The sequence below is a fragment of the Pipistrellus hanaki genome (genome assembly GCF_964339955.1).
Source record: "Pipistrellus hanaki genome assembly, chromosome: 7".
NCBI classification, from domain to species: domain Eukaryota; kingdom Metazoa; phylum Chordata; class Mammalia; order Chiroptera; family Vespertilionidae; genus Pipistrellus; species Pipistrellus hanaki.
The window spans coordinates 35,176,368-35,190,715 of NC_140509.1; the positions used below are offsets into that span (position 1 = coordinate 35,176,368).

Below are 14,348 nucleotides of genomic sequence, written 5' to 3' on the forward strand. Positions count from 1 at the left end.
AGAATTTCTATATTTTTATATTCTTTGTTTGCCAGGTAAACAAAGTAGTACCAAATTAGAGTTATATTTTAAGTAATAAAAAGAAAAGCCGAAACCAGTTTGGCTCAGCAGTAAAGCATCGGTCTGCAGACTGAAAGGTCCCAGGTTCGATTCCGGGCAAGGACATGTACATTGGTTGCGGGCACATCCCCGGTATGGGGTGTGCAGGAGGCAGCTGGTCGATGATTCTCTCTCATCGAAGTTTCTAGCTATCTATCCCTCTCCCTTCCTCTCTGTGAAAAATCAATAAAATATATTTTTTAAAAAACAAAACTATAGACTTAAACTCACTTTTTGACAAGATACTTTAGGTAATAAACCTACAAAGCCTGTCCGAGATTAGAACTCAATATTTATTGAAATTATTTCAGGAAGGTGATGATGCAAATTAATTCAAATTATGTCTTTAAAAAAACACCTCTATATTTCAAGTTAACATATAACTGAAAAAAGAAAATTCAGAATAAGTATTATAAGCCGAAGAGAAGCAAAATAAGGAAAAAAGACAAATTTTTATATTATTCTATAAAAAGTCAATTAACGAACAAATATTTCAATACAATGTCTAGGGGAAAATAAAAAACTTCGGCTTGCTTTATAAAATACAACATAAAGACAGTGAACAGAAACTCTATTAGCAACTAGGGAAAACTGTACCTAGGAATCGTATGCTTAGTGTTTATAAGACCACCAGCAGCAACATTGCTGGGAACTTCTCAGAAATGTAGAATCTCAGGTCCTACTCTAAACCTATGAAATCAGACTCTGAATTTTAACAAAATCCCAGGTGATTTTTACATACATTAATGTTAGAGAAAAAGTGCTATAGAACAGTGTTTCCCAAAGTGTGGTACATGAACCCCCAGGGTTACGGGAAGAGTTTGGTGGGGTACACGTTGCACCGGAGTTTGGTGGGGATATGCACTGCACCGTCCTTAGCTGCCCCTAATTCTACATTCTCATGAATACGAGGGGTACTCAGCGTTACGAAAATTATAGAAGGGGTACACATATGTCAAAAGTTTGGGAAACACTGCTATAGAAGACCAGTCCATTGAGAAAAGAATCATTTAGCTTTCCTTAGATAATAGCTACAGCAAACAGTTCTAACCTGTAAAACCTGTTTTCCAGTCTTTGTTTAATTGTACTTAAATCTGTTGGATATGCCACTACAGTGCAATACATGGGATAGGCTTGCAGATCCACAGGAGCCACAAATGCAGAAGCAATATCTAAAATAAATATGACAAATAAGTTTATAAATTTATATTTGTATTGCTTAAAATACTTCATGGACAATTCTGCATGAATTAAGACTTAAGGTCTGATCCACATAACATTAGACTGCTACTATCTTTTCATAGAAAAAACATAATTTAGCAACCCTGAGTTTCATTTTTTATTATGTAGACAATTACACTGCAAAATTCTACAGATATTTGTAATTCATGGGCTGCTTAGAAAAGATGACAAATAATATACATGTAATTACTAAGGACACACACATTTCTCTAATTAAAACGTGGCCATTCATGAATCTATGTTCTTAACATTCTACCAGCAACACTATAATATATAGTAATACATTGCATTCAAATGTTATAACCTTTTATTTTCTCAAAACATATCACCTTAACTAATCTTTAAACATAGTTCTGTGAAAAATATCAGGCAAGCAGAGAAGCGGAAACAGATCCAGAAGTCTTTGGCTCAAAGTCACTGACTCAATGGCACACGGTAAACTGATAAAATCTGGGCATACAACACTAATTGGCAGCTCCATTTTTTGCTCATGCACATATAGTATGACATCAGATCCTAAAATACTACTACCGCGTTTCCCCGAAAATAAGCCCTACTTACAGGTTTCCTTCTGAGTGAAATATAAGGCATCCCCCCGAAAATAAGGCCCCCCTAGGCTAAACATGAGAGATTTGGTCCACTGATTCTGAAAGAAATGGAGTCACAAGAAATTCACCAGGAAATTCAGGAATTGGATTGTTATGATGATGTTCCAGAAGATGATGACATGATTGTCATTGAATAAATGAGTAAATTCTTGATACTGTAGGATTCAGTTTGTCTGGTTTGTGTTGACAACTACCGTACTACCGTACCGCATACAGGTAATAAATTTCCTTTATTTTCAGTTAACAATAAATGTGTACTGTATTCTTCTTCATGGAAAAATAAGACATCCCCTGAAAATAAGACCTAGCACATCTTTAGGAGCAAAAATTAATATATAAGACACTGCTTATTTTGGGGGAAACAGGGTAACATTACTTAAGATGGTAATTTTAAGTAATTTTGAGACAATTTTTATGAAGTGTTGCCATTTTATAAAATACTTCAGATGAAAATATTATCCCATGTGTCTACTAGTTTAGGGTAACTCCAGATAGCTTGTGGTCATTATTTTTATTTTAATGAGGCAAAGCAATTAATATGACCTTCTCCCATCCCCTTACAAATATTCTCTTATGTATATGCATTGTAAAGTTAAGGGAAAAACTAGTATAACTATATAAGTATAATTACAATTCAGCTTTCAGCCATTCTCTCCCAATTTACATCATGTCAGCCTGAATATGTCAAGGGTTTTCAAATTGGGTTCTGGAGGAACCAAATTTTTCAGAAATACCCTTGGCATTTCTGGGGGTCCTCACTCTAAATTTAGCTAGAGCAATTCCATTTATAACTGTTTTTAGATATCTGAGTCCTGTGTAAGATCTCATTTTTTAAACTTCCACTTGCAAGTGTCTGAAAAACACTCACTTAATATTATAAAAGATTATTCTGTTTGCTTTCTGCTGGCTTTTCTACATTGATGTGCTACTATTATTATTTACCTAGTGTCATCAATTGGTTTATTCCTGCAACAATCCTTTCACATTCTTCATCCCTGGGATTGGAACCCCATTCTCCATCAAGAGGTTTATAGATCAATGATCTGCATTCTATATCAGTTAAAGGAACACTGGTACCTAGTTCTTCAGGAAATACAGCTAAAATACACAAAAAGAAATACAAATTTAGTGAAAATATGTGGTAATCTTGTAATATTTAGGTTATCTTTAAAAATAGAATTGGTATTGTCATAAAACTAAAGTAAATTTTTATAACAATCTGATAAGTATATTCTTTATTATCATTAAAGTATGTCCCAAGAGTCAATAAAATTTAAATAAGTTTTTAAAGTATATTTTTATTGATTTCAGAGAAGAAGGGAGAGGGAGAAATATCAATTATGAGAAAGAATCACTGATCGACTGCTTCCTGCACACACCCTACTGGGGATCGAGCCCACAACCTGGGCATATGCCCTTGACTAGAATTGAACCCGGGACCCTTCAGTCCGCAGGTCAATGCTCATCCATTGAGCCAAACCAGCTAGTGCGTAAATAATTTTTAAAATGTTGTAAGTACTTCTCCAAATTTTTATCTCACAATTTGCTCTATCATTTACAGGTAAAGCAGAAAGTATTTGTATAAAATGAGGCTAATTTAAAAGTTATCTATTATTTGATAGATAATATAATCTCCGTATTTATTTTAATAAAACATACACAAGGCAAAACTGAATTTAAGTGGTATTTTCTGGAATACTTTAAATAAAGCTTACAATTTAAAAAATGTAGGAACAGAGAAAATTATGAATACTGATGGCTAATTCTTCTTGCTCTTACATGATCGTTTCTTAAATGAATGAACAAATCTTTGGTAGAATCTTTAACTGAATCTTTAAGAGAACTATTAGGTTTTTGTGATGACCTAAGTCTATAAAACACACAAATAATTTTTTCTTTGAACTAGACTTAAATAAGAAAAATTTGTATACAAATTTTTCCTCCTCACAAAATGCAGTTAAAACTCTAGGTGCATATGTACATGTATCCAAATAGATTAAAAAAAAACAAAAAACCCACCCCTCCCCATCTAGATATATAAAGAGGTAATATGTTAATTGGTCCTAATGGTGTCCCAGTCACAACTGGTCAACAGGCTGCGCCAACACAGGAGTTGATGGGCGGGGACTTCTGTACCCGGTGGAGGTGTGCACAGGCCTGGCCAGAGCTAACATCATGCTGCCTTGGGAGACATGTGCAGGCAGGAGCTGGTGAGTGGGGACACAGACGGGAGGTCTGGCCCTTGAGCTGGCTCAAGGGGACACAGACATTTTTTCTTGGTGAAGGAACTAGAGTCTGTGTAGATAAAACCATCTTGTGGCTGCAGCAGCTGGTAGTGGCAGCAGCAGTGGGGTGATGGGGGTGGAACCTTCCCCTGATCAACCCTGGTCACCTCCCGCAGAGGGAGGTTAGACTGCGGCTTAAGCCTGCTCCCCCTGGGAGTGGGCCTAAGCCATCAATAGGACATCTCCTGAGGACTCCTGGACTAAAAGAGGGCAGGCTGGGCTGAGGGACCCTCCTGCTCCCAGCACACAAATTTTGTGCACTGGGCCCCTAGTACAGATATATTTAGGCAGAAAACAAATAATACTTAATGCCACCAATTTATTTCAATAAATACCCGAGGCATTACAACACTAATTAGCAGCGTCATTTCTTTCATATTCATAATAGTGCAATATGACTTCAAACTTTCATGAAGGAGAACAATAAAAACAGAATATAAGCCATGTTACATGGTTAAAGTTGATTAAGATATTTTAAACAGATGTAGCCTAGCAGTGAGAAGAAAATTCACTTCTGGTATTAAATTTTTAAAGTGATAATTTCTATAAAAAAATAGTCTTGGACAATATTAGCGTGATTTTCTCAATTCTAAGGTTTATCAAATTGGGTTTACTTTCTCTAAGTTATCTTTTTTCTGACTTCTTAGAATACAATAACTAGTGAATATTCATAAATGATTATTTTTACTATTTCATGTCATATTTTTTTCCTGTTTAAAAAAAAATCTTTCCTCTTATCTGGTAGTAAAAGTAATATTTAAAAAAAATTGAATATAGAATAATGTAAAACCTAATTTTTGGAAGTCCTCATATTCTTGCCCTTTATAAATAATCTTTATTAATAATCTGAAATATATATCCTTTTAAACATTTTATGCATATACAATATAATGTGTACTTTATTCTTAAATTGAAACAAAGATAGGTAATGAGGTACAATAAAAATACAATCTCAAGTATTTAGCCACACTGGCCTTTTCTGTTTCAGAAAGATGTCATACTCACTGCCTAAGGCTAACTCCAAAATTCCAAGGCTCTGTGTGATAGGCCATACATAAGGTGACAGTTATTATATTATTATTAATTGTAATCACCTAGTCAATGAGCCTTTACATGTGTTAGGTTCTATAATAAGTATCTTAGACATATGGTGCCTTTTAATCCCCACAGAAGCCCCATAAGGAAGGTGTCTACATTAATAAAAGAGATGCAATTTGACTGTCCCTCCACTATGCCCACCAGCCAATCAGGAACGAGCAGGCAAACTAACCCAACAAAGATGACAGTTACTTTGCATATGGAGGCTTGGAGCAAAGACTGAAGACAGCCAATTGCCACAGAAGGTAGCAAAGCAACGAAAAAGGGAGGGAACGAGGCAGCAGAGATGGGAACGAAAAACAGCTCCCTTCTCTGCTTCACTCTGGTCGCAGGAAGCCATATTCTTGCAGGAATAGGCCAGAGGAAGCCCTGTTCTTGCTGGAATCTTCCTGCAATGGGCCTCTGGTTAGTTTACATAATTTCAAAGGCTGAATCCTAAGAATCTGGTTTTGAGACTTTAAGGAATTTGCCAAGATGTAATTGAAAGAAGATGGTAGAGCCAGGATATGAATCTATGCTATGTCCCATTCAAAAGCCTAAACTTTTTATATTATATTGTATTCTTAAGTATTCTGGAGTAATAGAGATAACCTTTCAGGAGTGAATAATAATTTGCAAAACATTTCATATTTAGCTGTAATTAACTAACTTCAATCTTCCCTGTTAGATCATAAATTCCAGTGGGTAAAGATTATGTCTATCAGTACACTACTATGCCTTTAAAGTCCAGATCAATACAACCCTATGCAACAGCAAGTCAACAAATCAGGTATTTTATTTAAGAAATTAATTCCATAATACACATTTGAAAAGCCTAACATACACTTACCATTATTAGGTATAAGTTCCATATCCCAAGGACTCATCTTTTCTGTATCGCCATTATCCCAGCTTAAAGGAAAAGATAAATACTGTTAGTAAAAGAAACCTAAATACTGTTATGCAATTTTTAAAATAAAATTGAGTCATAAAAATAATTGCTTCAGCATTTAAAAGAAGTATCTCTATCACTTTATGGATAGACTAGAGGCCTGGTGCATGGATTCATGCACATTGAAAGGAAATTAATTAGAAGAAATATTTAGAGGCTGGGGAGGGACCCCAGGAGATTGGCAGGTTGCAGAGGGGCCGTGGGAGGGCACCAGGGTGTGTCTGGCCCATCTAACCTCTTCTGAATCGACCGGACCCCAGGAGCAAGCTAACCTACTGGTTGAAGCATCTGCCCCTGGTGGTAAGTGCATGCCATAGCAACTGGTTGTATGCAACTTGCTGTTGCATACAACCCTATGCAACAGCAAGTCAGACACTTAGCATATTAGGCTTTTATATATTGTAGATAGATGGGGAAAACATTCAAAGCAACTCAGGCTGCACTAAAATACAATAAATACTTCCTTACCAAACATTATAGCACTGAAACAAACTATCAGGGTACTCATGTTGAAGAGGTTCCTGGCTTTCAATTGTTCCAAACCACCAGGCATCATCTATGACTGATCTGAAACGGTCACCTGGATAAGAATAAAAGCCATCTCATTACTATGAAATGTAAAACTGCTATTGTTGCTCCTTTATCGTAAAGTATACCCTTGACATACTTAAAACTGCCTGTATGATTTCAGAAGTTATATAAAAAGCAATATAGAAACTTCAAAATAAGTAAATAAATCAGCAATACTGGGGGAAAAGTTATTTAATAAGCACACCTAAAGTCTCACTTACCAGTTTCCAGTACCATATCTTACACTTTATTAAGTAAGAAGAAATTCACTCTTGCCTAAGCATTTTTAACAATGTAGCATTTTTAATTCATCAAAACTATATCAAAATTTTTCATTCAAATAAATGTAGTTTTATAATTTCTGCTCAACAAATATTTATACTCTACCTTTTAATTTCTTATTTTCTATAGCCAACATTCAAGAGTCCAGCCTCAAAATAACAAAACCAAAAACAGAAATCCAAACTACCTTCCTTTATCTCAATTTCCCCTCGCCATAACACTCATGCATACACTTCCCCTTTCCTATAAAAAACAAATGAAAAACAACAACTAATCTTTGTAAAACTGACTCACTCTTTTGAGTATCTTTCCTTCCTTACCCAAATGCATATTAGGGAAACTGACCTAATAAATTATCTCCTCAACTTTCCTCTGTTTCACATGAAAACTACAAACCACTCTCTTCCTTTATTGCCACATTTTCCCCTTTCCTGGCTTTAATAGTACTTTGGTACTTAGTGACTTTTCTCCTGAAAAGCATAGGTTGAGTTCAAATAACTTACCCATGTGACTTTGAACACATTAATTAGTATGTGTTTGTTCTCATTTTTTACCAGTAAGGTAAAAAGATGAATTTAAAAATTTAAAAAGGTAAAAGAAATTGATTTAAAAAAAAAAAGCTGGGGCCACGAGTACATGTTAAGTTATACATAACCTCTGAGAGGATATACACTGAGATCCAAGTTTAGATTCAAGCATTCTAACAGCCAGTATCTAAATAGAAATATGAGCTACTATTAGATTTTAGTCTCTTAATTGTTCCTCAGATGCATATAAGTGATAATTAAGCTTAGTGAGAAGCTACTATATAATTTAATAAGCAGTATTCTTTTTCTTTTAGCCTCACCAAGGAAATATTTTTTATTTTATTATGAGAGAGAGAGAGAGAGAGAGAGAGAGAGAGAGAGAGAGAGAAAGAGAGAGAGAGAGAGAAGAGAGAGAGAGAGAGAAGAGAGAGAGAGAGAGAGAGAGAGAGAGAGAGAGAGAGAGAGAGAGAGGGAGAGAGAGAGAGAGAAACATTGGCTGATTGCCTCCCATACACACCCTGACTAAGATCAAGCCCACAACTTAGCTATGTGCCCTGACAGGGAATCGAGCCCACAATCTTTTTGGTGGTTTTTTTTTTTTTTTTTTAGTGTGTGTGTTTTTTGGGTGTGTGTATGGAACAATGTTCCAAACGAGCCACTTGACCAAGGGTAATAACCAACATTCTGACACCACCACCTTACAGCAATATAATGATAAGTTTCATATATGAATCTATGCTATGTCCCACTCAAAAGCCTGAACTTTTTATATTATATTCTTAAGTATTCTAGAGTTATAAAGATAAACGTTTAGGAGTGAATAATGATTTGCAAAATATTTCATATTTAGCTGTAATTAACTAACTTAAGTTGTACTGGTTAATAATGGCGGATTTGGTAATCAAAGAAATCACGGTAATTTCAAGAGAAACATCAAAAGTGATTTATTCAAAGTAATATCCATCGCTAGCTATACATTTCTCCATCTTTCAGATATATTGTGGATACTGCCCCAATAAACTTTTCTTGTTTAGAGGCAAATCATTCAGAGACCCAATTTTCCACTTCTTTATATGTTTGGAAGTGCTGCTCAGAAAGTGTATGTGCCATCCATTGGAACAAGTGGTAATCTGAAGGAGCAAGGTCTTGTGGATGTAACAGTGGGTTAATACTTCCCAGGCAAGATCTTTAAATGTGTCTTTAACTGATTTTGAAATGTATGACAATGTGTCATGAAACAAAATTACTTGGCCGTGTCTTCTGGCACATTCTGGTCATTTTACGATCAAAGCGTGGTTCAAATTGATTATATGTTGTCGGTAGCAATTGGTATTAACGGTTTCACCTGGTTTTAGAAGCTTATAATATACCACACTTTACTTATCTCATAAAACACAGAGCATTGTCTTCTTTCTGAAGCGATTTAGCCTTGCAGTCGATGTTGATAGTTGACCTGGATCTGTAGTTGGCAAACTGAGGCTCGCGAGCCACATGAAGCTCTTTGGCCCCTTAAATGTGGTTTTCCACAAAATACCACGGCCTGGGAGAGTCCATTTTGAAGAAGTGGCATTAGAAGAAGTTTAAGTTTAAAAAATTTGCTCTCAAAAGAAATTTCAATCGTTGTACTGTTGATATTTGGCTGTTAACTAATAAGTTTGCCTACCACTAACCTGGATCAACTCATGATTTTGTGCATTTGGGATTCTCAAAATAAATCCACTTTTCATCACCAGTCACAATTCAATGCGAAAAGCAGTTTAGTGCCATTGAAGCAACATTTTACTAATGACTTTTCAGTTTTCTATTTGTTTTTTGTTCAGTTGATGTGGCACCCATTATCCTTCCTTTAAAATCTTTCCCATTGCTTGTAAACCATTGGAAATTGTTTGCTGAGCAACGTTTAACCCTTTGCATTCCGAACCATTCTGGACATTGGCTACCAGCTACTCGACGCTACTTTGCGGTGGAAACGTGCGTTGAATTAACTCAATTCCCCGTAATCACTAATAAACTGCAATGTCCCCCTGAGAGGGGACATCCGAGTGATATGCTAGAATTCCGATGTCCCCTGAGAGGGGACAGCGGAGTGCAAAGGGTTAATCTTTCTGCAAGTTGTTTTTGAGTTTGGTATGCATCTTCACCCAATAATGCTTGTAATTGTTAGTCTTCTAACTTTTTTTTGTTGACCTGGACATTCTTTGTCTTTCACATCAAAATCATCACTTTTAAAGCGTTTAAACCAGCATCCACAAGTATCAGGAGATGGAGCATGTTCATAAGCTTCCCGAAGTATACAAAAACTTTTTCTTCAAAATAAAGAATTAAAACTTCCCACAAATGCTTTTTTTGGAATAAAATTCGACATTTTTAAGCATAAAAATTTAACACCTTCAGAAAATTTGACATATGCAGTTTTGAAGCTTGTTGTCAGTACAACAAAATAGTATACATATCAAATCGCATATATATCAACATATGTGTAACTCCATCTATTAAAAAAAAATCCGCATTATTAACCGGTATACCTAGTAACTATTTCTTATGATCCTACATAGATTGACGACGTTATTCTAAAGAGAAAGAACTGAACAATGTAAGCCTAACCAAAATGAACGATACAGTAAAATGATAACAATAAAGTTAAACAAGGAATAGAATCCACTATTCAAAGTAAGCATTCCACATTTTTGAAGGCTAATTACTATTAATGTAATTTTAAATAGTTGTTATACAGATACACGTACAGTATAGCCCTGTCCCCTCAACATAGTTTTATTTTCCACAATTTCAGCTACCTGTGGTCAATAACAGCCTGAAAATATTAAGTAGAAAATTCAAAAACTAAACTATCTTTAAGTTTTAAATTGTGCACCATTCTGAGTAGCAAGATGCAGTCTTATGACATCCCACACCTTTATTCTTGGGACATATTCATCCTTTTGTCCACCATATCCACACTATACAAGCTACCCATCCGTTATTGAGAGAGAGAGATAGACACAATACTGTGCTTGCTATCAATATTCCCAGAAATGACAAGACAATTTCGTTATCTTTTCCTAAATAATGAAAAAAATTAAATGATTTATTAGATTAAAAACAAATATCTATGGTTTCTAAAATTACCTACCTATATTCCACCGCCTATATTTGGCATCATCAAATTGTTGTCTCAAGACTAGAAAATCTATAACGTCAGGCATATCATGGTATCTAATTAAAAAGAGAAACAATCTGATTAGGTCACATACCTAAAAATATCTAAGAGACATTCAAATTTATCTGAATCTTGAAAAATAATCTACAATACTAAGAAACTACTGCCTTTTTCAACAGTTCTTACTTCATGGTAAATGATCCGCCAGTCAGTTTACCAGTATCAGGATCTAGAAAAGCAAGTTTAAGGCAACAAAGGGTAGGCAAGCCCACTTCATACTTTATGCCAACTATTTTCATCAGTTCTTGTTCCTGAGAAAGATACAAGAAATAAAAAACATCTTCACAAAATAAATAAATTGCTAAACATAACTGAAAAAGCATCTTCATTTAAATCTTGATCTAGGTAATTACTGTCTGTGTGTGTGTGTGTGTGTGTGTGTGTGTGTGTGTAAATTCATTGAGGTATATACTTAAGATCTGTGTACTATATTTAAATTTTAAACAGTAAAGAAAAAATAGAACAAAAACTTTGAATGAAATAAGAGTTTTCCAACACTTAGAGGTTTAAAACTAGTAATTTTCAACTACTGCTAAATCTAAAAATACTTGACAAATTTACAAACATGAATTTTTACCTTAAACATTAGTGTTGTCAATTTTCACTATAATTATATTTTGTACCCAGTTTATAAACTATGGGAGTAAACAAATTTAGTCAATCTTGTGTTTCTTAGAATGTTAAGCACCCTCTACTCCCTAGATTGCTTCAGTTAAGAAAGGTATCTTCATGATACAGTTTCTTATAGTAAAAGTACAATTTTCTCCATATTCCATAAATACATAGTTTGGGGCTATCATACCCGTAATTCCATTTTATGCCACGGTTGTTTTTTGGGATTGATACTATAAATTTTATTTTTCCGGGCCATTTCAACATATGCTTCATGTCCTTGTCGGAAATAATAAACCTAAAAAGTAAATAAAGTTACAATTTTAAAACTTGAATGTGTTTCCTTTAACCCAATATGCAAGAATTTCATGTTCTTTAAAGTTATTGTAATATTTTATTTTCCCCCTTCTTTTCCTCAAGTTTTTGTTTCTATTTTTAAAACTAAATGCATTATATATATATGGATAACATGCAACATATCCCCTTGGGAGTTCAATTGTGAGTTCAGTCACTCGCTATGACGTGTGCTGACTACCAGGGAGTGTCGCAGAACATGGTGGCCAACCAGTGGTGGCGGCAGGGTGCTGAGGGAGTGAGGGAAGGAGGAGGTGGGGGGAACCACAAGGTAGCAGTGCATAGACAGCAAGGGAAGGAGGCGGCGGAGAGGTGGGGAATTGCATGGTGGCGACATGTAGACAGCAAGGTAAAGTGGACATGGGGAACCTGATCAGCCCTGATTGTCAGCCAGGCCTAGGGACCCTACCTGTGCATGAATTTTGTGCACAAGGCCTCTTGTCTCTCTCTCTCTCTCTCTCTCTCTCTCTCTCTCTATATATATATATATATATATGTGTGTGTGTGTGTGTGTGTGTGTGTGTGTGTGTGTCATTGCGTGTCATAGCTATCAATCTAACAGTTGGATAGTCGCTTAGGCTTTTATATATATAAAAGCCTAAGCGACTATCCAACTGTTAGATTGACAGCTATGACACGCAATGACCACCAGATGCTCATTGCAGGAGCTTCTGAACTGTGGTGACTTGGCAGCTACAGTTCTCGGGTGACACACCTGAAACCAGAGAGGAGGGAGCCTGATACTGAGGTGTGACCTGAGAACTGCCCTCTCTCAATCTGGGACCCCTCATGGGATGCTGGAGAGCTGGTTTTGGCCCAATCCCCACAGGCTAGGCCAAGGGACCTCACAGGGGCATGAATCTATGTGCCGGGCCTCTAGTTAATAATAATAATAAATGAACAAAATTCATTGTAAATAGTTCAATAATATTTTCAAGTAGCCCGAAGATGGGGTTCATTTGGTGGCTGTGTCATGTGCTGTGATTCACCTGGCTCTTAAGCAGCCACGTCTGCAGCAGAAATCCATAATGTGTCATGTAACCTCTGTGCCATGTATTTTATAATGTCATTTAATCATACCTAAAATGTTCAAAATAACATTAATTTTGTTATAGAATGAGTGAGAAGAGTAGTCTTTTTTTGGTGTTTTTTATTTTACCATTTTATTTTTTGATTCAAAATAAGTTAATCTTATTGCATAAAAAAGCAATGTCTAGGGATCATGATTAAGTTTATCGTTCCCTTATTTTTGAAGCAAGTCGTTTATACATATGCAGAACTTGAAAGTGAAAAATGTATTCTCATATGTATTTTATCCTTATAAAAACAGCAAGGCATCCATTTATCCTCATGCTATAGAGGTCAAATTTAAGTAACTCCTGACTACCATCCTGTAGGACTGATACTTGAACACAGTAGTTAGGTACCAAAAGTTCTTCCTACTAATAAAAAAAATAATAGAGCTTGTTAAAAAACAAAACGAAACAAAAAAACACTCCTAAAATTTTTTAAAATGTTAAGGTCTTAGTAATATTTTTGGACATTCTTTATTCTACATACCTTCCTTCTATCCATTAATATCATTATTCAGTTGCCTGAACTCTAATATGAAGGAATGAATCGTGCTGAATAATGAGAAATTACCTATTTAAGCACCAACAACTAAAAAGACAACTTGGACATTTTGATAGCAATTATACACTTACTGACCATCTTGAAACAGTAGTTAAATATGATATAATCAAGCATTTTCTTGATGTGGCAGTATCTGTTAGGATCTATCAATGTACAAATTACAACAATGTGGTAATGTTCAGTACTCTTCAAAACTTCTTTGAAAAACAGGGTCTCTACATGAATTATTTTAGACTGTTCATTAGTTACTCATGCAATATAAAGTTTTTGTTTTCCTTCTTTTACTCTCAACTGCCACCTGCCACTTTCTATAGTTAATTAGTATGCTTTGCTAAAGAAGCCAGTTTTAATTCCTGATTTCTTACCATTCATCTACTGCACACCAGATAATCCTATCTCTTAACATTTATGCAAAGAGACATGAATCCGAGTGGGAAACTTTGATCTAAGATCATACATTTTTCATTTCATAGTCCAAAGTGTATAGTCAAATGATGGCCAATCACATTTTCTTAAAAATGAAATATTTCTTATTCTAAAATAATAGAACTTTTTAGAGATCTAAGAGACAAATTATGAACATTATAAGTATTTAAATAAAATTTATGAATTAAATTAAAACAAAATACTGAAGTCTTAAACAAAAAATATATTTTAATTTTAAAAAACTGGCAACAAAAGTCTATTATTAAAAATAAATAGTAGTTTTAAAAATGTCATCAAAATTTCCATTTTGACAATTATTTTGATTTACAATATTCACAGGAATCTAAAAAAAAAGATCATTAGCACTGCTCTCCTAACTTCACTTTTTCCAAACATCTAGAATGCGATACTTTAAGAAACTGCAATCTTCTAGAGTTCTGTTTCTAGAGCTATTAAAATGTT

The 14,348-nt window shown here is 34.9% G+C and overlaps 1 protein-coding gene across 2 annotated transcripts in view; it reads right to left on the reverse strand.

Moving 5' to 3' along the window:
- Positions 1-14,348, reverse strand: part of PHIP (PHIP subunit of CUL4-Ring ligase complex) — a 141,369-nt gene that overhangs the window by 25,787 nt on the left and 101,234 nt on the right. For both annotated transcript variants that reach the window (XM_084889481.1, XM_084889482.1), the window contains exons 25-31: positions 11,662-11,769; positions 10,986-11,110; positions 10,773-10,855; positions 6,732-6,843; positions 6,162-6,223; positions 2,892-3,047; positions 1,151-1,271 (exon numbers count right to left, since the gene is read on the reverse strand). In XM_084889481.1, the coding sequence (XP_084745607.1) occupies positions 1,151-1,271; positions 2,892-3,047; positions 6,162-6,223; positions 6,732-6,843; positions 10,773-10,855; positions 10,986-11,110; positions 11,662-11,769 (767 nt within the window). The remainder of the gene's footprint in view (positions 1-1,150; positions 1,272-2,891; positions 3,048-6,161; positions 6,224-6,731; positions 6,844-10,772; positions 10,856-10,985; positions 11,111-11,661; positions 11,770-14,348) is intronic.